This window comes from Corythoichthys intestinalis, chromosome 6 (genome assembly GCF_030265065.1).
Source record: "Corythoichthys intestinalis isolate RoL2023-P3 chromosome 6, ASM3026506v1, whole genome shotgun sequence".
Taxonomy (NCBI): Eukaryota; Metazoa; Chordata; class Actinopteri; order Syngnathiformes; family Syngnathidae; genus Corythoichthys; species Corythoichthys intestinalis.
In genome coordinates this window covers 2,980,193-3,003,776 of record NC_080400.1, presented here as the reverse complement: position 1 = coordinate 3,003,776, position 23,584 = coordinate 2,980,193, and the positions used below count along the sequence as shown (strand labels likewise).

The window sequence follows — 23,584 nt, the reverse complement described above, 5'->3', positions numbered from 1 at the left end:
ATTAAAAAAAAAAAAAAAAAAAAAAAAAACATGCGAAATAGCAAAACCTCCAAAAACAACATTATAACAATACCCTTCAAAATAAAAGTCCTGTATATTGATTTAATTAAATAAAGCAGCAGACTCGTGTTTTCATGATTTTTTTTTTTTGTCCATATTTTGAAACACATACACCCGGTAAACTCGTTTGCTATATTACAAAAAAATATATATATTTAAATCAACCGTGTATTTGTAGTGAAAATAGTTTACATTTAGCAAAGGTGAACGACGCTAACTAAAGCTAACACTGCTTCGAGTAGCGTCTAAACTGAGCTAACACAGCTGCTAACACTATATTTCAGTCCTTCAGCTTGATCAGTCCGCGTTTGACCGGTTCCGTCCGGTCTAGGCGGGGACGCAGCGGTTCGGCCTCCGCGACATGACGTAGCCACGTTGGCAAACGCATCGGAAGGAGCCGTCCGTGTTGACGCAGCGCGCGTTGACGCACGGGAAGTCCACATCGGCGCCACCCTCGCACTCGTTAATGTCTGCCGGAAAGAAAAAAAAAAAGTCAGTAAAAAAGATCTTTTGTTTTAGCGCAAATGAGCATGCTAGGACTTGTTTTCAATTGCCTTAATGGGAATGTTGACCCCACCAATATGGCTGCCCTATTTGGTTAAGTAGGGGCATATAATGCACGGGTACAGCCAAATAACCAGAAACACATCATTCATAGACATTAAACAGTCCAGGAACACAACAGGAGGTGACCCAAATGTTCTCAAAAATCCATAGAAAGTGACTCAAATTCAACAGGAAGTGACTCAAAATCAACAGGAAGTAACAATGAATTGCCCCGAAAACTACAGGAAGTAACAATTGCCCCAAAATTAGCAAACAGGTGACTCCCAATCAACAGGAAGTGACCCAAAATATACACGATATGCAAACGTTTGGTCTCACCGATGCACGTCATGGTGGCGGCGTCCAGCCGGTAACCGTGGTAACAGTCGCAGGTGTAGCCCTCGTCCACGCGGATGCACGTCCCGTTCTCGCATCCGTCCAGAATCCCGCAATCCTCGGCGGCGCTCAGGCCGGCGTACGCGTCGTAGCGACCTAAACGCGCAGGAAGTGATGTCGTCACGCGTTCACAAATGGATACAACCTGTGCTTTTTTCTAAATGTGAACATTTTGAGGGCATGTCGGGGTCACTTCCTGTTGATTTGATGCAATTTCAGGTCACTTCCTGTTGATCAAGGGGCCTTTCAGGGTCACTTCCTGTTGATAGCGGGTCACTTCCTGTTAATTTTGGGCAATTTTATGTCACTTGCTATTGATATTAGGTCACTTCGTGTTGATTTGGTGCAATTTCAGGGTCACTTCCTGTTAATTTTGGGCCATTTTATCTGACTTGCTATTTGTATTAGGTCACTTCCTGTTGATTTGGTGCAATTTCAGGTCACTTCCTTTTGAATATAAGTCAATTCCTGTTAATCTGGGGGCCTTTCAGGGTCACTTCCTGTTGATAGCGGGTCACTTCCTGTTAATTTTGGTTCATTTTATGTCACTTCCTGTTGATATTAGGTCACTTCCTGTTGCTCTGGGGGCATTTCAGGGTCACTTACTATTGATAGCGGGTCACTTCCTGTTGATATAGATCACTTCCTGTTGATTTGGGGGCATTTCAGGGTCACTTCCTGTTGATAGCAGGTCACTTCCTATTGATTTGGGGCATTTTGGGTCACTTCCTGTAGAAACGTGTCACTTCCTGTTGATTAGAAACATTTTGGGTCACTTCCTGTAGAACTCCGGTCACGTCCTATGAATGATGGGTCATTTGATGTCACTTCCTATTGGTATTAGGTCACTTCCTGTGATCTAGAGGCATTTCAGGGTCACTTCCTGTTGATAACGGGTCACTTCCTGTTGATTTGGAGCATATTTAGGTTACTTCCTATTAAAATCGGGCCACTTCCTATTGCTTTGTGGCAATTTGAGGTCACTTCCTGTTGATATTAGGTCACTTCCAGTTGATCTAAGGGCATATCCGGGTCACTTCCTGTTGATTTGGAGCATTTTTAGGTTACTTCCTGTTGAAATCGGTTCACTTCCTATTGCTTTGTGGCAATTTGAGGTCACTTCCTGTTGATATTAGGTCACTTCCAGTTGATCTAAGGGCATATCCGGGTCACTTCCTGTTGATTTGGAGCATTTTTAGGTTACTTCCTGTTGAAATCAGATCACTTCCTGTTGATTTTGGGTCATTGATGTCACTTCCTGTTGGTATTAGGTCACTCCCTGTTGATTTGGCGCATTATGGGGTCACTTCCTATTGATATTAGGTCACTTCCTGTTAATTATGGGTTATTTGATGTCACTTTCTATTGGTATTAGGTCACTTCCTGTTGATTTGGTGCAATTTGAGGTCACTTCCTGTTGATATTAGGTCACTTCCTGTTGATCTGGGGGCATTTCACGGTCACTTCGTGGTGATAGCGGGTCACTTCCTGTTAATTTTGGGTTATGTGATGTCACTTCCTATTGGTATTAGGTCACTTCCTATTGATTTGGTGCAATTCGAGGTCACTTCCTGATGATAACAGGTCACTTCCTGTTGATCTGGGGGCATTTCAGGGTCACTTATTGTTGATTTGGTGCAATTTGAGGTCACTTCCTGTTGATCTGATGGCATTTCAGGGTCACTTCCTGTTGATAGCGGGTCACTTCTTGTTGATATGGAGCATTTTTAGGTTACGCTCTGTTAAAATCGGGTATCATTTGATGTCATTTCCTGTTGATATTAGGTCACTTCCTGTTGATCTGTGTGCATTTCAGGGTCACTTCCTCTCGACAGCTTGTCACTTCCTGTAGAAAGTGGGTCCTTCCTTCCTTTTAATTTTGGGTCATTTGATGTCACTTCCTGTTGGTATTAGTTCACTTCCTGTTGATTTGGTGCAATTTCCTGTTGATTTTATGGCCTTTCGGGGTCACCTCCTGTTGATTCTGGGACATTTGACCTCACTTCCTGTTGATTTTAGATCACTTATATATAAGTGGCACTTCCTATTGATATTGGGTCACTTCCTGTTGATTTGAAGCAATTTTGAGGTCACTTGCTGTTGAATTTTGGGAGCATTTCAGGGTCACTTGTTGATTTGCAGCATTTTGGGGTAACTGGGGCAGTGAATGTTTTTTTGCCATTGAAATGAATGGCGGGGCATTGGAAATCAATGGGAAATTTGGCCGATTAGAAATGAATTGGCATGTTTTTGGCAAATTTAGTCATAGACTTACGTTCATAAAGTCTGGTGGGACGGCCTCCCGTGTAAGGAGGGAAGGGTGGCCCGGGTCCCCAAGAATCCTCCTCCTCGCTCTCGTCGTAAGGAGGTCCTCCCGGAAGAGGCGCCAAACTCAGACCGGGCGCGTCAGGCCGAGAGACTTCGGGCGGCGCTCCGCCTCCGAACCCCCGTCTCCGGTCGGCGGGCGGGCGGGGGAACGGCGCCGGCCCCTCGTAGTCTCTCTCCGTGTAATAACCCACGCTGCGCACGAAATTCACTCATTAGCTAACAGCCAAAGAGTTCATTACAAGATAAATTAACTTTTTTCAGGTGTAAATTTGTTGTTTGTTTGCGCTTACTCAAAGCGCGGGCGTCCTCGGGGGACGTCGTCCGGCGCCGCCCGAGGAGAATAGTCTTCGTAGTCCGGCGGGAAGGTCTCGCTGCTGAACGGAGGGTACAAAGGCGGTCCTGAGGAGGACAAAGACACCGCAAATCATTTAGTGAATAACGATGGAGTTTTCGGTCAAAGAAAGAAAAAACGGAGGCATTTTAGAGTGACTTCCTGTTGATATCGGGTCACATCCTGTTAATTTGGGGGCATTTTGGGGTCACTTCCTATTGATATTAGGCCACTTCCTATTAACTTTGAGGCATTTCAGGGTCACTTCCTATTAATATTAGGCCACTTCCTGTTGATTTGGAGGCATTTCGGGGTCACTTCCTGTTGATTTTGTGGTGTTCGGCATGACTTCCTGTTGCTATCATCTCTTGATTTGGGGGCATTTCGAGGTCACTTCCTGTTGATATCGTGTCACTTCGTATGCATTTGGTGGCATTTTGGGGTCACTTCCTCTTAATATTAGGCCACTTCCTGTTGATTTGGAGGCATTTCGGAGTCACTTCCTGTGGATTTTGTGGTGTTCGGCATGACTTCCTGTTGCTATCATCTCTTGATTTGGGGGCATTTCGAGGTCACTTCCTGTTGATGTCGTGTCACTTCGTATGCATTTGGGGGCATTTTGGGGTCACTTCCTACTAATATTAGGCCACTTCCTGTTGATTTGGGTGCATTTCAGGGTCACTTCCTGTTGATATTAGGCCACTTCCTATTGATTTTGGGGCATTTTGGAATCACTTCCTGATGATATTAGGCCACTTTCTGTTGATTTGGAGGCATTTCAGGGTCACTTCCTGTTGATTTGGGGACATTTTAGGGTCCTTCCTTTTGATATTATGCCCCTTCCTGTTCGTTTGGGGACATTTCACGGTCTTTTCCTGTTGATTTGGGGCATTTCAGGGATACTTCCTGTTGATTTGGCGCATTTCATGGTCACTTCCTGTTGATAATAAGTCACTTCCTATTGATTTGGTGGTGTTCAGCATCACTTCCTGTTGATGTCAGAACACGTCCTCTTGATTCGAGGGGCATTTCAGGGTCACTTCCGGTTGATATTAGGCCACTTCCTATTGATTTGGGGGCATTTTGGAGACACTTCCTGTTGATATTGGGTCATTTCAGGGTCACTTCTTGTTCATATCAGGTCACTTCCTGTTTGTTTGGGAACATTTCGGGTCCCTTCCTCTTGATATCGGGTCACTTCCTGTTGATTTGGGGACATTTTAGGGTCCTGCCTTTTGATACAATGTCACTTCCTGTTGATTTGGGGACATTTCAGCATCCCTCCTTTTGATATCATGTCACTTTCTGTTGATTTGAGGGAATTTTGGGGTGACCTTCTGTTGATATCGGGTCACATCGTGAGGAAAACAAGTCAGTTCCTGTTAAAATTTGGGGGCATTTCATTGTTACTTCCTTTTGATATGAGTCCACTTCCTGTTGATATCACATAGTTAATTTGGGGACATTTCGGGGTCACTTCCTGTTGATTGTTGGGCATTTCGGGGTCACGTATATTGGATCTCTTCCTGTCAATATCAGGGCACTTCCTGTTGATTTGGGGGCTTTTTGGAGTCACTTCCTGTTGATATCAGGTCACTTCCTATTCGTTTTGTAACATTTGACGTTACTTCCGGTCGATGTTACGTCACTTCCTGTTGATTTGGGGACTATTTCAGGGTCCTGCCTTTTGATGTTATGTCACTTCCTGTTGATTTGGGGCATTTCGGGGTCACTTCCTGTTGAGACCGGGTCACTTCCTGTTGATTTGGGGGCAATTCAGGGTCACTTCCTATTGATTTGGGGACATGTTAAGGTCTTTGCTTTTGTTATTATGTGACTTCCTGTTGATTTGGGGGTCACTTCCTGTTGATTGTTGGGCATCTGGGAGACACTTCCTGTTGAGATCGGGTCACTTCCTGTTGATATTACATCACTTCCTGTTGATTTGGGGACATTTCGGTGTCACTTCCTGTTGATTGTTGGGTATTTGGGAGACACTTCCTGTTGAGATCGGGTCACTTCCTGGTAATATCAGGCCACTTCCTGTTCATTTGGGAACATTTCGGGTCACTTCCTCTTGATGTCGGGTCACTTCCTGTAGATATTACATCACTTCCTATTGATTTGGGGACATTTCGGGGTCACTTCCTGTTGATTGTTGGGCATCTGGGAGACACTTGCTGTTGAGATCGGGTCACTTCCTGGTACTATCAGGCCACTTCCTGTTCATTTGGGAACATTCCGGGTCACTTCCTCTTGATATGGGGTCACTTCCTGTCGATATTAAATCACTTCCTGTTCATTTGGTAATATTTTAGGGTAATTTCCTGTTGATACTGGGTCACTTCCTGTTGATTTGGGGGGAATTCAGAGTCACTTCCTGTTGATTTGGGGACATTTCTGGGTCACTTCCTGTGGATTGCTGGGCATTTTGGAGACACTTCCTGTTGATATCGGGTCACTTCCTGGCAATATTAGGCAACTTCCTGTTTATTTGGGAACATTTCAGGTCACTTCCACTTGATATCGGGTCACTTCCTGTTGATATTACATCACTTCCTGTTGATTTGGGGACATTTTAGGATCACTTCCTGTTGATACTGGGTCACTTCCTGTTGATTTGGGGGAATTCAGAGTCACTTCCTGTTGATTTGGGGGCATTTCTGAGTCACCTCCTGTGGATTGCTGGGCATTTTGGAGACACTTCCTGTTGATATCGGGTCACTTCCTGGCAATATTAGGCCACTTCCTGTTTATTTGGGAACATTTCAGGTCACTTCCACTGGATATCGGGTCACTTCCTGTTGATATTACGTAACTTCCTGTTGATTTGGGGACATTTCGGGGTCACTGTTGATTTGGAGAGTACATTATTGTCATGGTCCTAATTTTATTTTTCTTTCTCTGGCCCCAATACTCTGTGGTACAGAAATACATAAATCATTGATTTGGGTAAAATCAGGGAGCATTCGTACCCGTGCTTCTTCCTGGTCCGAGCGAATCCGGGAAGACGTCCGGAGGGAAGGAGCTGCACAGCCGGCTAAAGTCCTCTGTGGAAATCATCACCAAAAAACGGACCAAAAACTGACTAAAAAAGGCTTTTTTTCGTTTGTGAAATTTCTGAGGTTACCCGTGTCCATTTCTGGGCAGAGTGCGCACTCCATCCCCCAGCCTTGGCCGTAGAGGCAGCAGCAGTCGGTAAAGGTGATTCGCGCGCCCAGCAGGGGGCTCTGACACATCAACTCGGCGCTCACCGACTGCCAGCACACGGACAAGTTCTCGTCTGAAAGCACAGACACACACACATACATGCAAAAATGCGCAAAGGTAGCTGCTGACCCATCTGAACTGATGTTTGTCCCCTGCCAGCCCTCCCGCTTCAAATGGATTTGGACATCTACTAGTGATAAATACATGGAAATTCAAAGCAGAAGCTTTAAAAGAGCCTTCATCGCCCCTACTAACATGGCCGCCCTGAGGCAACATTCCCATCCAAGTCAATGCATTGAAATCAGAATTATGTCCTGACTAGCTTATTTCTCAAAAAACAACTTTTTTTTTTTTTTTTTTAGACTTATTGGCTACTATTGACGGTGCTAGATGTCCAATCCATTTGAAGTGGAAGGGTTGGTGAACGTTCATTCGCTATCAGCCCTCCTGCTTCAAATGGATTTGGACATTTGCTAGTAATAAATACATGGAAATTCACTGCAGAAGCATGAAAAGAGTCTTCATCGCCCCACCAATATGGCCGCTTTGAGGCAACGTTCCCATCCAAGAATGCCTAGACATCAAAATTAAGTCCTAACTAGCCTAAAAACCTTTTCTTGTTAGATTTTTCAACTCACTGGCCGCCGTTAACTGCGCTAGACGTCCAATCCATTTGAAGTGGGAGGGTTGGCAAACGTTTATTTGCTGTCAGCCCTCCCGCTTCAAATGGATTTGGACATCTACTAGTGATAAATACATGTAAATTCACTGCAGAAGCATGAAATGAGCCTTCATCGCCCACACCAACATGGCCGCCCTTAGGCAACGTTCCCATCCAAGTCAGTGCATTGACATCAAAATGAAGTCCTAACTAGCCTAAAAAAAACAAACAAAAAAAACTTTTTTTTTTAATCTTTGGCTGCCATTGACGACGGTAGACGTCCAAAACATTTGAAGTGGGAGGGCTGGCAGCGACCGAGAACACATTCAACCTCCCATGTCAATTGAATTGGGCGTCTACTCGTGATAAGCTCATTTCAATTCATGGCAGAAGCCTAATTTTTTAGCCCCTACCAACATGGCCGCCCTTCAAAGTCAATGCATTGACATCCAAATCAAGTCCTAACTAGCTTATTTCTCATTGGGTGCTATTGGCGACATTATATGTCCAACCTATTTGAAGTGGGAGTTTTGGCGAACATGCATTCACTGTCAACCACCATTGGACTTCTACTAGTCGAACCCATTACAAATGACGGGAGACCCATTATAAGACCATCATTCACCCCTACCAACGTGGCCTCAGGGCGGCCATGTACGTAGGGTTAACCTACCCATTAAAGACAATTCATTGACATTAAAATGAAGTTCTAACTAGCTTATTTCTTTACAAAAAACTGTTTTTTTTCACTCATTGGCTGCCATGGACGACGCGAGACGCTCAACCCACTTGAAGAGGGAGGGCTGGCAGCTAATGAGAAAACATTCAACCTCCCACTTCAATTGGATCGGGTGTCTGCTCGCGAGAAGCTCATTTCAATTCATGGCAGAAGCATCATTCATCGCACCTACCAACATGGCCGCCCATCGAAGTCATTGTATTGACATCAAAATAAAGTTTTAACTAGCTTATTTCTCAACAAAAACCTTTTGTTTTTTGTTTTTTTTGGTTTTTTTACTCATTGGCTGCCATTTGGACGTCTACTAGTCATAAACCAGAACCAGAACCATGAAAAGCCCATCATTTTCCCCAACCAATGTGGTCTCAGGGCAGCCATGTTGGTAGGGGCAACCTACCCATCAAAGACAATTAATTGACATTAAAATGAAGTCCTAACTAGCTTATTTCTCATCTAAAAACTTTGTTAGTGTTTTTTAACTTATTGTCTGCCATTGACTGGAGTAGACGTCCAATCCATTTGAAGTGGGAGGGTTGGCAGCAAATGAGAAGACATTAAACCTCCCACGTCAATCGCATTGGACGCCTACTAGTCGTAAACTCATTTCAATTGACGGCACAACCATGAAAAGACCATCATTCGCCCTTACCAATCGGCCATGTTGGTAGGGGCAACATACCCATCAAAGACAACTGACATTAAAATGAAGTATTAACAAAAGCCTTTTTTTTGGCTTTTTTTTTTTTTTTTAAATCATTGGCTGCCATAGACGGCAGGAGACGTCCGATCCATTTGCAGTGGGAGGTTTGGCAGTGAATGACAAAACAGTAAACTCCCACGTCAACTGGATTGGACGTCTACTCGTCGTAGACTCATTTCAATTGACGGCAGAACCATGAAAAGACCATCATTCGCCCCTACCAACATGGCCGCCCTGAGGCCATGTTGGTAGGGTGCAACCTACCCATAAAAGACAATTAATTGACATTCAAAATGAAGTCCTAACTAGCTTATTTCTCAACAAACACCTTTTTTGATTTTTTTGATTTTTAACTCATTGGCCGCCATTGACGGCAGTAGACATCCAACCCACTTGAAGTGGGAGGGCTGGCAACGAATGAGAAAACATTCAACCTCCCACGTCAATTGAATTGGGCGTCAACTCGTGAGAAGCTAATTTCAATTATGGCAGAAGCCTCATTTTTCGCCCCTACCAACATGGCCGCCCATCAAAGTCACTGCATTGACATTTAAATAAAGTCCTAACTAGTTTATTTCACAACCAAACCTTGTTTTGCTGTTTTTTTTTTAACTCATTGGTTGCCATTGGCGACATTATACGTCTGAACCATTTAAAGTGGGAGTTTTGGCAAACGTAAATTCGCTGTCAGCCCTCCCAGTTCCCAGATTGGATGTCTAAAAAAATCAACAGGAAGTGACCTGATAACAACAGGAAGTGTCCCCGAATTGCCCGCAAGTCAACAGGAAGTGACTCCAAAATGCCCCAAAATCAAATGGGCGGGGCTTAGATCTGTATCTACCACAGCAAAGCAGTCTTGTTTCATGTCATCGATGTTTTTTTTTTGTCAAAACGAATGAAAGCGAAGGAGTAAGGCGGCGTCTGACCCAGGTTGAGATGCGACGCGTTGACGCAGTTTTGCTGCGTGTCGTCCAGAAGCAGAGGCGGCGGGCAGCTGCAGTAGTAAGAACCCAAGGTGTTGACGCAGGAGCCGCCCTCGCAACTCTCCAGCTCGCACTCGTCCAGGTCTGAATGCGTACAAACACCACACAAAACTTGACGGAACACAAAAAAACGCTAGTATGCTCGTGCTACTTTAGCATTTCTCAACATATCTACCTAAAGTGCAGTCGAGGGTGCTGACCGATGAGCTAAAAGCCTGGGCAAGCAACATAAGATGCCAGCACACAGGTAGAACATCTATGGCTTTAACCACTTGATGCCTGAAAGTACATCTGCTCGAAATTTAACCCTTTCATGCATAATTTTTTTTATATGGATGAAATAATGATTTCTTTTATATTCATAGAACTCTTTAAATATTTATATTAGTCATTTAAATATATATGTATGTATTAGTGATATAAAAATTTTGCATTTACACTGCTGGCCAAAAGTATTGGCACCCCTGCAATCCTGTCAGAATAAGATAATGCTGAATTTCTCCCAGAAAATGATTGCAATTACAAATGCTTTGGTTGTAATATCTTCATTTATTTTGCTTGCATTGAAAAAACACAAAAGAGAATGAAAAAAAATTTTTTTTAAATCATTATTATTTTTACACAAATCTCCAAAAATATTACTTTTTTTAATCATATATATTTTTAAATATATAAAATATATAAGTATGTTCATTTATTAGGGCTGTCAAAATTATCGTGTTAACAGGCGGGAATTAATTTTTAAAAAATTAATCACGTTAAAATATTTGACGCAATTAACACACATGCCCCGCTCAAACAGATTAAAATGACAGTACAGTCGAATGTCCGCTTGTTACTTGTTTTTTGGTGTTTGGCGCCCACTGGTGGCGCTTGGGTCCAACTGCTTTTATGGGTTAGTACCATGAGTGCGCATGGTGTAATTATTGACATCAACAATGGCGAACTACTAGTTTATTTAAATTTTACAAATTTTATTAAAACGAAAACATTAACATATAACTTGTACTAACATTTATCTTTTAAGAACTACAAGTCTTTCTATCCATGGATCGCTTTAACAGAATGTTAATAATGTTAATGCCTTCTTGTTGATTTATTGTTATAATAAACAAATACAGTACTTATGTACCATATGTTGAATGTATATATCTGTCTTGTGTCTTATCTTTCCATTCCAACAAAAATTTACAGAAAAATATGGCATATTTTATAGATGGTTTGAATTGCAATTAATTACGCTTAATTAATTTTGAAGCTGTAATTAACTCGATCAAAAATTGTAATCGTTTGACAGCCCTTTCATTTATTAAGCATTTATATTATTATTTTAATGAAATAAAAAATAGCATTTATATCATTTTTGTTTAATTTTTTTATCTGAGAATCAGTAAAGTATTATTATTTATGTATACAGTACATCTATATGTATTTACATATATTGATGATATAAGTATACAATATTTCATTTTTGGAATATTTGTATAATATTTTATCTCATTTGCTCCCATAAACGTATCAATACATTCTATTTTTAATTGTTTCAGTGTCCCAAAAACGTATTGATACGTCTTTTACGTTTTTTTTTTTACACAAGAGACATCTCTAGGTTCTGATGCAACTTTGTTCCAAAGCACAACGCTGAATATCCATTTTTAAGGAATAAAACTGGCCACTGGAGGCGCATTTGGTAAGACCCCCAACCCGATTCAATGGAACGAACGGCCGGGGTGCCGGCGGAAGATGACCAAACGGATGTCCAGGATGCCAGGTGGCGGACGACCGAGCAGAACAACCGGGACCACCAGCGCAACGGATGATTCCGTTGAGTCTGTGCTGCTAGCCGAGCAGAGCCCGCGCCGATGTGCTCGGCCGCTCGCGTCCCCCGCACCCTCCAGTGTCCCGCGACTCAGCCGGAAACGCGCACGGCCAAACCAGTTCTCCCCCAGGAACACAAGCTCCTCAGGCGAACTCCGCCACGAGGCAGTGGTCACCACAAAAGAAAGGCTAAAAAAAATCCATCTTGATGAGACAGGCGGGGATGAGGGAAAAGTTTACCCCGGCTGTCGCGGCCACAACAGCGTCATCTCTCAGTTCAATAGTTTAGTTATGTGTAAATAAATTGTTACTTTGCTATCAAAAGCTCTATTTGTCATGTTGTTTATGTTATTTTTTTTAGAAGGAAAACATTATTCAGATGTTTGGGATGTCACAAAAGCAAAAAATAGCTGTTTTAAAGTCAAAGTTACTGTATGTTTGAAACCTTTGCTTTTACAAAAAGCTCAATTTATCTGTTTTTTCATCAGAAATTGGAAAATTGCTCAAAGTAAGCTATTTTCTAATGCTGATTTCTAAAGAATGGAAAAAGATATGAACTAGGGCTGTCAAAATTATCGCGTTAACGGGTGGTAATTAATTTTTTAAATTAATCACGTTAAAATATTTGACGCAATTAACGCACATGCCTCGCTCAAACAGATTAAAATGACAGAACAGTGCAATGCCAACTTGTTACTTGTGTTTTTGGGAGTTTTGTCGCCCTCTGCTGGCGCTTGGGTGCGACTGATTTTATGGGTTTAAGCACCCATGAGCATTGTGTAATTATTGACATCAACAATGGTGGGCTACTAGTTTATTTTTTGATTGAAAATTTTACATATTTTATTAAAACGACAACATTAAGAGGGGTTTTAATATAGAATAAGGCTGCAGCTATCGAATATTTTAACAATCGAGTATTCGACTGAAAATTCTATCTATACCATTTTTTAGGTAAGGAGCAATTATAAACATACACGAGAAAACAAGACATCTCATCTAATATTGAACCATTTTCAGTCAATCAATGTCTTTATTTTTGATGTACATTGTTGAAAACAGCCAACAATTGCATCTCAGAAGTGACTAGAAAAAAAACTAATCTACTGCTTTCACTCAAAAACTTCTAGATCTTATTAAAAAAAAAAAAAAATTCTTACCTAAAAATTTCATTACGCTTGATAACACACTAGGGCTGCAGCTATCGATTATTTTAGTAGTCGGTTATTCGATGAACTAGTTGGAATAATCGAATAATACCTGAGCTGGGCCTCAAATGGTATTAAAAAAAAAAACCAATAATGAAAATAAGGGTCTACAAAAAGAACAATTGGCTAACTTGCATAGCAAAAGTCCACTAGCTTAAATGCTATAAAATACTCACGTGTTTTTTTTTTTTTTTACAATGCTCTGAACAAATGGTTCAGACACATATTCCCACAAAAATTGGCTAAATATACCTTTAAACTAAATTACGAATGCATTAAAAAACATTAGCTCAAAGAAAAACCTAGCTTATGGTGGTCTTAACAGGGAGCAGCTGGATTTGGCCATGTAAAATGAGGCAGACTAGAGGGCAGTGTATCCACCCAAATCAATGAAACTAAATGCAAACACTAAAAAACAAACCATTACAGCGCCACTTTAGTTAAACGAATACTCGAAGCATCCATCCATCCATTATCTTCCGCTTGTTCCGGGGTCGGGTCGCGGGGGCAGCAGCTTTAACAGGGAAGCCCAGACTTCCCTCTCCCCAGCCACTTCAACCAGCTCCTCCGGTGGGATCCCAAGGCCTTCCCAGGCCAGCCGAGAGACATAGTCTCTCCAGCGTGTCCTGGGTCGTCCCCGGGGCCTCCCGCCGGTGGGACATGCCCGGAACACCTCTCCAGGGAGGCGTCCGGGAGGCATCCGAACCAGATGCCCGAGCCACCTCAGCTGGCTCCTCTCTACGCGGAGGAGTAGCGGCTCGACGCCGAGTCCATCCCGGATGACCGAGCTTCTCACCCTATCTCTAAGGGAGAGCCCGGACACCCTGTGGAGGAAACTCATTTCGGCCGCTTGTATCTAGGATCTTGTTCTTTCGGTCACGACCCAAAGCTCGTGACCATAGGTGAGGGTAGGAACGTAGATCGACTGGTAAATCGAGAGCTTTGCCTTTCGGCTCAGCTCCTTCTTCACCACTACGAACCGGTGCAGAGTCCGCATTACTGCAGACGCCGCACCGATTCGCCTGTCGATCTCCCGCTCCCTCCTACCGTCACTCGTGCACAAGACCCCAAGATACTTGAACTCCTCCACTTGGGGCAGGATCTCATCCCCGACCCGGAGAGGGCACTCCACCCTTTTCCGACTGAGGACCATGGTCTCGGATTTGGAGGTGCTGATCTTCATCCCAACCGCTTCACACTCAGCTGCGAAATGCTCCAGTGAGAGTTGGAGGTCACGGCTTGATGAAGCCAACAGCAATAAATCATCTGCAAAAAGCAGAGATTCAATGCTGAGGTCACCAAACCGGACCCCCTCAACGCTTCGGCTGCGCCTAGAAATTCTGTCCATAAGAATTATGAACAAAATCGGTGATAAAGGGCAGCCTTGGCGGAGTCCAACCCTCACTGGGAACGAATTCGACTTACTGCCGGCAATGCGGACCAGACTCTGACACCGGTCGTACAGGGACCGAACAGCCCTTACCAAGGGGCTCGGTACCCCGTACTCCCGGAGCACCCTCCACAGGATTCCCCTAGGCACACGGTCGAACGCCTTCTCCAAATCCACAAAACACATGTAGACTGGTTGGGCGAACTCCCATGCACCCTCGAGGACCCTGCTGAGGGTGTAGAGCTGGTCCACTGTTCCACGGCCGGGACGAAAACCACACTGCTCCTCCTGAATCCGAGATTCGACTTCCCGACGGACCCTCCTCACCAGCACCCCTGAATAGACTTTACCGGGGAGGCTGAGGAGTGTGATTCCTCTATAATTGGAACACACCCTCCGGTCCCCCTTTTTAAAAAGGGGGACCACCACCCCGGTCTGCCAATCCAGAGGCACTGTCCCCGATGTCCACGCGATGTTGTAGAGGCGTGTCAGCCATGACAGCCCTACAACATCCAGAGCCTTTAGGAACTCCGGGCGGATCTCATCCACCCCCGGGGCCTTGCCACCGAGGAGCTTACCAACCGCCTCAGTGACTTCAACCCCAGAGATCGAAGAGCCCACCTCAGAGTCCCCAGACTCTGCTTCCTCAAAGGAAGGCGTGTCGGTGGAATTGAGGAGGGCTTCGAAGTATTCTCTCCACCGACTCACGACGTCCCGAGTCGAGGTCAGCAGTACACCATCTTCACTATACACAGTGTTAATAGTGCACTGCTTTCCTCTCCTCAGACGCTCGAAGCAGCAAAATTTAATTCGAATCTTTTTTTCTAATCGAATACTCGAGTTAATCGATTAATCGTTGCAGCACTAATATAGAATTTCTATAACTTGTACTAACATTTATCTTTTAAGAACTACAAGTCTTTCTATCCATGGATCGCTTTAACAGAATGTTAATAATGTTAATGCCATCTAATCTTTCTTTTTGTGGGTTCCATGTTTATATAGCAATAGAACAGAATTTTCTGTGGGCCTTGCAAAACCAGTCAAAATCCAGTAAAACGTCCGGGAGCAAATGGGGTTGCTCCGGTGAAAATGGGTGGGATTGAATGAGTTAATGTAAATTCAGGCATAAAGGGGTTAACTCCTTACCTGCCGTTGACGGCGCCAGACGTCCGTCCAACCCATTTAGGCGAGGTCGAAATGGATTGACGTCTTAGCGCCGTGAATTACAGCCAATGAATTAACAATGAATTGACCCAAAACCAACACGAAGTGGCACCAAATCAATATGAAGTGGCCCAGAAATGCCTGAGTAATCAAAAGGAAATGCTCCCAAATCTACAGGAAGTGACCCGCGCATACCGACACACTCGAGCAGCGCGGCGTCGTAAACGAATCCGCTGGAGCAGTAACAGTTGTATCCGGGAATGATGTTGACGCACACGCCGTTCTTGCACACCTCCGGATGGAAGCGCTTGCACTCGTCCACATCTGAAAAGCAAAAAAAATATTAGTAACCCTACTTTTCGTAAAAGTACATTGAAGTAATACAAGTACGCGAAAGTACAGGTACTTATAGTAAAAGTACATTTAAGAAAATGTACTTGTACTTGTAGTGAATATATAAATCGAAGTAAATGTACTTGTATTGCATGATAATTAAAATATTTTCCAAATTTCAAAAAAAATTTTTAAAAAATCATATTTATATCTATACATATGTATTATTGAAATGTAATAAAATAATAAAAATAAAATGAATTGGAAAATTTCAACTAAAAAATAATGTTATCAATGCAAAATTTGTGATATCATAAAAAATAGACACAATTAATAAAGTAATATAATTATTGAAAAAAAAATTTTATACGGTATTTTTTAATATAATTTAAATATAAATAGGTATGTAAAATACATAAAAATATATGAATGCAAAATATTTATATCATTAAAAAATATAAATATACAGTAAATTTATATATGTTTAAATGAAAACTATAAATACTTAAAGAATTCTACAAATACAAAAAAAAAATACTATTATTTATACGTGAATATACTACTGTATATATCTACTGCATATGAATATAACTCAAAAGGAAGTGGCTCCAAAATACCTCCAAATCACAGGAAGTGACCCAATATCAGCAGGAAGTAACCCAATACCAACAGGAAGTGACCCGTAACTACCCTAAAATGATTCTCAATTTAAGGTTGACAGGTTAACAGGAAGTGACTCTGAATTTACCCAATATCAACAAGAAGTGACACGATATCAACAGGAAGTGACTCCAAAATGCTACCAAATCAACAGGAAGTAACCCCAAAATGTACCCAAATTAATTTGTTAACAGGAAGTGACCCCAAAAGCCCCCAAATTAATAGGAAGTGACTCTGAGGTTACCCAATATCAATAGGAAGTGACCTGATATCAACAGGAAGTGACTCCAAAATTCTCCCAATCACAGGAAGTGACCCGATAACAATAGGAAATGACTTGTTATAAAGAGGAAGTAATCCGATACCAACAGGAAGTGACCCGTAACTACCCTTAAAAAAATTATAAATTTAAGGTTGACAGGTTAACAGGAAGTGACTCTAAAATAATTCCAAATTAACAGGAAGTGACTCTGAAGTTTCCCAATATAAACAGGAAGTGACCCATAACAACCCTAAAATGAATATGAATTTAATGTTTACAGGAAGAGACTACAAATAACCCCAAATTGACAGGAAGAGACTCTGAAGTTACTCAATATCAACAGGAAGTGACCTAATATCAACAGGAGGTGACCTATTATAAACAGGAAGTAACCCGATACCAACAGGAAGTGACTCGTAACTACCCTAAAAGGATTATCAATTTAAGGTTGACAGGTTAACAGGAAGTGACACTAAAATAACCCCAAAGTAACAGGAAGTGACTCAATATCAACAGGAAGTGATCTGTTATAAACAGGAAGTAACCCGATCCCAACAGGAAGTGACCCGTAACTACCCTAAAATGATTATCAATTTAAGGTTGACAGGTTAACAGGAAGTGACTGTAATATAATTCCAAATTAACAGGAAGTGACTCTGAAGTTTCCCAATATAAACAGGAAGTGACCCATAACAACCCTAAAATGAATATGAATTTAATGTTTACAGGAAAAGACTCCAAATAACCCCAAATTGACAGGAAGAGACTCTTAAGTTACTCAATATCAACAGGAAATGACCTAATATCAACAGGAGGTGACCTGTTATAAACAGGAAGTAACCCGATACCAACAGGAAGTGACTCGTAACTACCCTAAAATGATTATCAATTTAAGGTTGACAGGTTAACAGGAAGTGACACTAAAATAACCCCAAAGTAACAGGAAGTGACTCAATATCAACAGGAAGTGATCTGTTATAAACAGGAAGTAACCCGATCCCAACAGGAAGTGACCCGTAACTACCCTAAAATGATTATCAATTTAAGGTTGACAGGTTAACAGGAAGTGACACTAAAATAACCCCAAATTAAGAGGAAGTGACTCTGAAGTTACCCAATATCAACAGGAAGTGACACGATATCATCAGGAAGTGACTCCAAAATGCTACCAAATCAACAGGAAGTGACCCCAAATAACCCCAAATTAACAGGAAGTGACTCTGAAGTTACCCAAAATCAACAGCAAATGACCTGTTATAAACAGGAAGTAATGCCATACCAACAGGAAGTGACTTGTAACTACTCTAAAATGGTTATCAATTTAAGGTTGACAGGTTAACAAGAAGTGACACTAAAATGACGCCAAATTACAGGAAGTGACTCTGAAGTTACCCAATATCAACAGGAAGTGACACGATATCATCAGGAAGTGACTCCAAAATGCCACCAAATCAACAGGAAGTGACCCCAAATAACCCAAAATCAACAGGAAGTGACCTGTTATCAACAGCAAATGACCTGTTATAAACAGGAAGTAACTCCATACCAACAGGAAGTGACTTGTATCTACCCTAAAATGGTTATCAATTTAAGGTTGACAGGTTAACAGGAAGTGACACTAAAATGACGCCAAATTACAGGAAGTGACTCTGAAGTTACCCAATATAAACAGGAAGTGACCCATAACAACCCTAAAATGAATATGAATTTAATGTTAACAGGAAGTGACCCCCAAATAACCCCAAATTAACAGGAAGTGACTCTGAAGTTACCCAAAATCAACAGGAAGTGACCTGATATCAACAGGAAGTGACCTGTTATGAACAGGAAGTAACCCCATATCAACAGGAAGTTACCTTGGGATGCCCAAAATCAACAGCAAGTCGCCCTGAACTGCCCCCATATCAACAGAAAGTGACCCCAAAACGCTTGCAAATCAACAGGAAGTGACCTGATAACAGAAGGTGACCCTGAAATGCTCCCAAACAAACAGGAAGTAACCAATAAACAGGAAGTGACACTTCACCTGTATAACTGAAAGCCGCCTCCCCGACGGTCACATATCCTCTCCCGCTGGGACACAGCGCCAGGAAGTCCGCTGAACAAAAACATCTCGCGTTAACTGAGGTAGGACCGCCCCCGAGTGGCGGTGGGTGGAGCTCTCACCTGTGTGGGCAGGGGGGCAGGCCTGGTACCTGCAGCCCAGGCCCCAGCCCTCCCCCAGAGTGCAGCAGCACTCCTGCCAGCTGGTGTTGGCGGCCAGGAGACTGCACGACGACTCCAGGTTGTAATAGCACTCGGCGAATCCGCCCGGGCGGGACGTCGGGAGGGGGGACGAAGCCGGCACCACGTCTAACACGCCCGCGTGGAAGGAGGATGAGGAAGAGTGAACGGGGAAATTCCCACCTGTGGGGAAAAAAAAAAAGCGGAGTTTGTGAAAGCTGGATGGATTTGGCACCATCTGGTGGCAATGTTATTTATTATTTTTCTTTTCATATTTTAGTTATAATTTTATTTCTGAAAAGCATTTTTCTTTTACAATTTCAAAATAATATGCTACTTTTGAATAATTATTTTTATTTTTTTCATGAATTTATTTATATTTTACTTTATTATATTTATGTTTCAATGCCATTGTCGATGATAGACGCCCAATCCATTAGGATTGGGAGAGCTGCGAATCAACAGGAAGTGACCCAGCAAATAACCTGAAATCAAAAGGAAGTGATCCGATATTAATAGGAAGTGACCCCCAAATGACCCAAATCAACAGGAAGTCACCTAATATGAAAACAAAGTACCCCCTAAAAGCCCCAGAATCAAAAGGAAGTGACCTGATAAGAACAGGAAGTGACCCAGTAAATGCCCCAAAAACAGGAAGTAACCCAATATCAACGGGAAGTGAGTCTGAATTTCCCGCAAATGAACAGGAAGTGATCCAATATGAACAGGAAGTGACCCAATAGCAACAGGTAGTCACCCCAAAATGTCAAAAACCAAAAGGAAGTTAACCCGAAATGCCAGAGAATAAATAGGAAATGACTCCAAAATACCCCAAAATGAACAGGAAGTGACCCAACATCAACAGGCAGTGATCCCAAAATACCCCAGAAACAACAGGAAGTGACCCAATACTAACAGGAAAGTAATCCAAAATGCCAAAAACCCAACAGGATGTGACCTGATATTAACAGGAAGTTAACCCGATATGCCCCGGAATAAATGGGAAATGACTCCAAAATGCCCTAAAATGAACAGGAAGTGACCCAACATCAACAGGCAGTGATCCCCAAATACCCCAGAAACAACAGGAAGTGACCTAATACTGACAGGATAATAATCCAAAATGCCAAAAACTCACAGGAAGTGCCCCGATATAAACAGGAAGTGACCCCCAAACCCTCCCAAATCAATAGTAGGTGACCCAATATAAAAAGGAAGTACCCCCTAAATGGCCCAATATCAACAGGAAGTGAGTCCGAATCGCCGCCAAATCAACAGGACGTGATCTTTTAACAACAGGAAGTGATCATCAAATGCCCCAGAATAAACAGGAAGTGACTCCGAAATGACCCGAATTCAACAGGAAGTGACTCCGAAATACCCCAAAACCAACAGGAAGTGACCCGATATAAACAGGAGATGATCCCTAAATGACTCGATACCAACAGGAAGTGACATTCTAACAACAGGAAGCGACCCCAAATGACCCAGAAAAAAACAGGAAGTGACTCCAAAATACCCCGAAACCAACAGGAAGTGGCCCAATATAAACAGGAAGTTATACCAAAAGGAAGTGATCTTTTAACAACAGGAAGTGATCCCTACATGACCCGATACTAACAGGAAGTGACACCTAAATGACCCAGAATAAACAGGAAGTGATCTTTGAACAACAGAAAGTGACCCCAAATGACCCAGAATACACAGGAAGTGACCCCGAAATACCCCAAAACCAACAGGAAGTGACCCGATATAAACAGGAAGTGATGCTTGAATGACCCGATACCAACAGGAAGTGATCTTTTAACAACAGGAAGTGACTCCCAAATGCCCCACAATTAACAGAAAGTGACTCTATATCAACAGTAAAGTAAACCCCAATGTGTTGTGTTCTGCTGAATGTTTGAATGTGCTGCATGGGAATTTGTGGTTGTTTCTACTGTGTACTGTATACCTGGTGGCAACGCTCTGACACATCGTCTGGCGTCGGTTTCAAAGTATTCCTCCGGTGTGTCGCATTCGCACATGAAGGTTCCTTCCAGGTTGTCGCAGCGAGCCGAACCGCAAACGCCCGGCATGGACTCGCACTCGTCTTCGTCTGGAACACGGGCATATGGTGGAATCAGAAAATGGCCACAGGGCGGCCATCTTGGAGGGGGCGACGTTACCGTCAAAGTCAATGCATTGGCATTGAAATAAAGTCAGAATTAGGTTATTTAGCTTGTTTTATCAATGACAAAGCATCTGCTATTTACTCGGTGGCTGCCATTAACGGCCATAGACGTCCAATCCATTTGAAGTGGGAGGGTCGGCAGCGAATGAACGGCCCTCCCAATTCAAATAGATTGGATGTCTCCTAGTGATGATCTTATTTCAATTGACAGCAGAAGCATTAAAAGAGCTTTCATCGCCCCACCTAAAATGGGCTCATGGCGGCCATCTTGGTAGGGGCGACATCCCCATCAAAGTCAATGCATTGCCATTCAAATGAAGTCATTACTAGCTTATTTAGCTTGTTGTATCAATGACAAAGTTTCTGCTATTCATTCAGTGGCCAGCCAGACGTCCGATCCATCGCTCCTAATAAAATGGCCACAGGGCGGCCATCTTGGTGGGGGCGACATCCCCATCAAAGTCAATGCATTCCCATTCAAATGAAGTCATTACTAGCTTACTTTTCCACCTGTTTTTAAATGTTTATATATCTGTCATTGGGTTAGGCATCAGGGGGGCCATGTTGGTAGGGCGATGTTCCCATCAAAGTCAAAGCATTTACAGTCAAATCAAGTCATAACTAGCTTATTTAGCTTATTGTATCAATGACAAAGCATCTGCTATTTATTCAGTGGCCCAGATGTCCAATCCATCGCTCCTAACAAAATGGCCACAGGGTGGCCATCTTGGTGGGGGCGACATCCCCATCAAAACAATGCATTGCCATTCAAATGAAGTCATTACTAGCTTATTTTTCAACCTGTTTTTAAGTGTTTATATATCTATCATTGGGTTAGGCATCAGGGCGGCCATGTTGGTAGGGGCAATGTTCCCATCAAAGTCAACGCATTTACAGTCAAATCAAGTTATAACCAGCTTATTTAGCCTATTTCATCAATGACAAAGCAACTGCTATTTACTCAGTGGCCGAATGTCCATTCCATAGCTCCTAACAAAATGGCCACAGAGTGGCCATCTTGGAGGGGGCTAGATTCCCATCAAAGTCAAAGCATCTGCTATTTACTCGGTGACTGCCATTGACGTCCAATCAATTTGAAGTGGGAGGGTCGGCAGCAAATGAACGATCCTCCCACTTCAAATAGACTGGTCGTCTGCAAGCGATAATCTCATTTCAATTGACGGCAAAAGTATGAAAAGAGCTTTAATCGCCCCACATAACATGGCCTCAGGGCAGACATCTTGGTGGGGGCGACGTTTCCATCAAAGTCAACACATTGCCATTAGAATGAAGTCATAACTAGCTTATTTTTCCACCGCTTTTTAAATAATTGTATCTGCCATTGGGTTAGGCATCTGGGCGGCCATGTTGGTAGGGGCAACATTCCCATCAAAGTTAATGCATTGCCATTCAAATCAAGTCTTAAGTAGCTTATTTAGCATATTGTATCAATGACAAATGATTTGCTTGTATTTTGGGGTCCTGTTGATAACAGGTCACTTCCTGTTGATTTTTGGGTATTTGGGGGTCACTTTCTGTTAATGTTTGGCATTTAGGGGTCACTTCAGGTTGTTAAAAGATCACTTCCTGTTGATTTGAGGGCGATTCGGACTCACTTCTTGTTGATATCGGGTCACTTCCTGTTAGTTTTGGCATTCTTTCCTGTTTACATTGGGTCACTTCCTGTTGATTGATTGTTATTTTGGGGTTGATCGGGGCGATGGAAGGTCGGATGGTTTCTTCATGCTTCTGCCATGAATTGAAACGATTTTTATCACTGCTAGATATCCAAGATTGGACGTCTATCACTGTCAATAGCAGCCAATGAACTATGGAAACACAATAAACAAAATATACATTCATTCAGATGATGTAGCTGTCAACCAGCTGTGGCCAGTAAATCTATACAGGGCGCCACAGCACCCTCTAGTGCCGTAGCAGTGTCAACACGTACCCACGCAGAACTTCCCATCCGGCGCGGAAACGAAGCCTCGGTCGCACACGCACTCGTACGTCCCGACGAGGTTCTGGCAGACGGCGTGCCGGCCGCAGACCGACCCGTCGGCGCACTCGTTCGTGTCTGCCGGAGGATATGCGCAATTCCGACAAATAACTTACCTCGCGCGCTCGTTTACATCTGGGCCACACAAAAAATGGCACCTACCGTCGCACGTTTTGTTGTCGCTACCATTATCGCTGAGCGTATATCCTTGAGGACAGACGCACTGAAAGGAGCCTGGCGTGTTTACGCACTCGCCCACAGGGGGGCACCAGTTCTCCTCCAAACACTCGTCAATGTCTGTTCATGTAAACACAGATACATAAGTCAGTGGTAATGCGTTACGTGTACTCTGTTACATTTACTTGAGTAACTTTTGGAGAAAAATGTACTTCGA

At 42.8% G+C, this 23,584-nt stretch overlaps 1 protein-coding gene across 1 annotated transcript in view; it reads right to left on the bottom strand.

Annotated features, from left to right (window-relative positions):
• Positions 1–20: 20 nt before the first annotated feature.
• LOC130917686 (latent-transforming growth factor beta-binding protein 4-like) overlaps positions 21–23,584 on the bottom strand; it is a 71,638-nt gene continuing 48,074 nt past the window's right edge. Inside the window, exons 20-32 of the mRNA XM_057839324.1 lie at positions 23,353–23,487; positions 23,143–23,268; positions 20,970–21,113; positions 18,959–19,198; positions 18,819–18,890; positions 15,733–15,861; positions 9,898–10,038; positions 6,792–6,944; positions 6,637–6,711; positions 3,621–3,729; positions 3,278–3,522; positions 946–1,098; positions 21–530 (exon numbers count right to left, since the gene is read on the bottom strand). Coding sequence (XP_057695307.1) covers positions 388–530; positions 946–1,098; positions 3,278–3,522; positions 3,621–3,729; positions 6,637–6,711; positions 6,792–6,944; positions 9,898–10,038; positions 15,733–15,861; positions 18,819–18,890; positions 18,959–19,198; positions 20,970–21,113; positions 23,143–23,268; positions 23,353–23,487 — 1,865 coding nt within the window. The 3' untranslated portion in view covers positions 21–387. The remainder of the gene's footprint in view (positions 531–945; positions 1,099–3,277; positions 3,523–3,620; positions 3,730–6,636; positions 6,712–6,791; positions 6,945–9,897; positions 10,039–15,732; positions 15,862–18,818; positions 18,891–18,958; positions 19,199–20,969; positions 21,114–23,142; positions 23,269–23,352; positions 23,488–23,584) is intronic.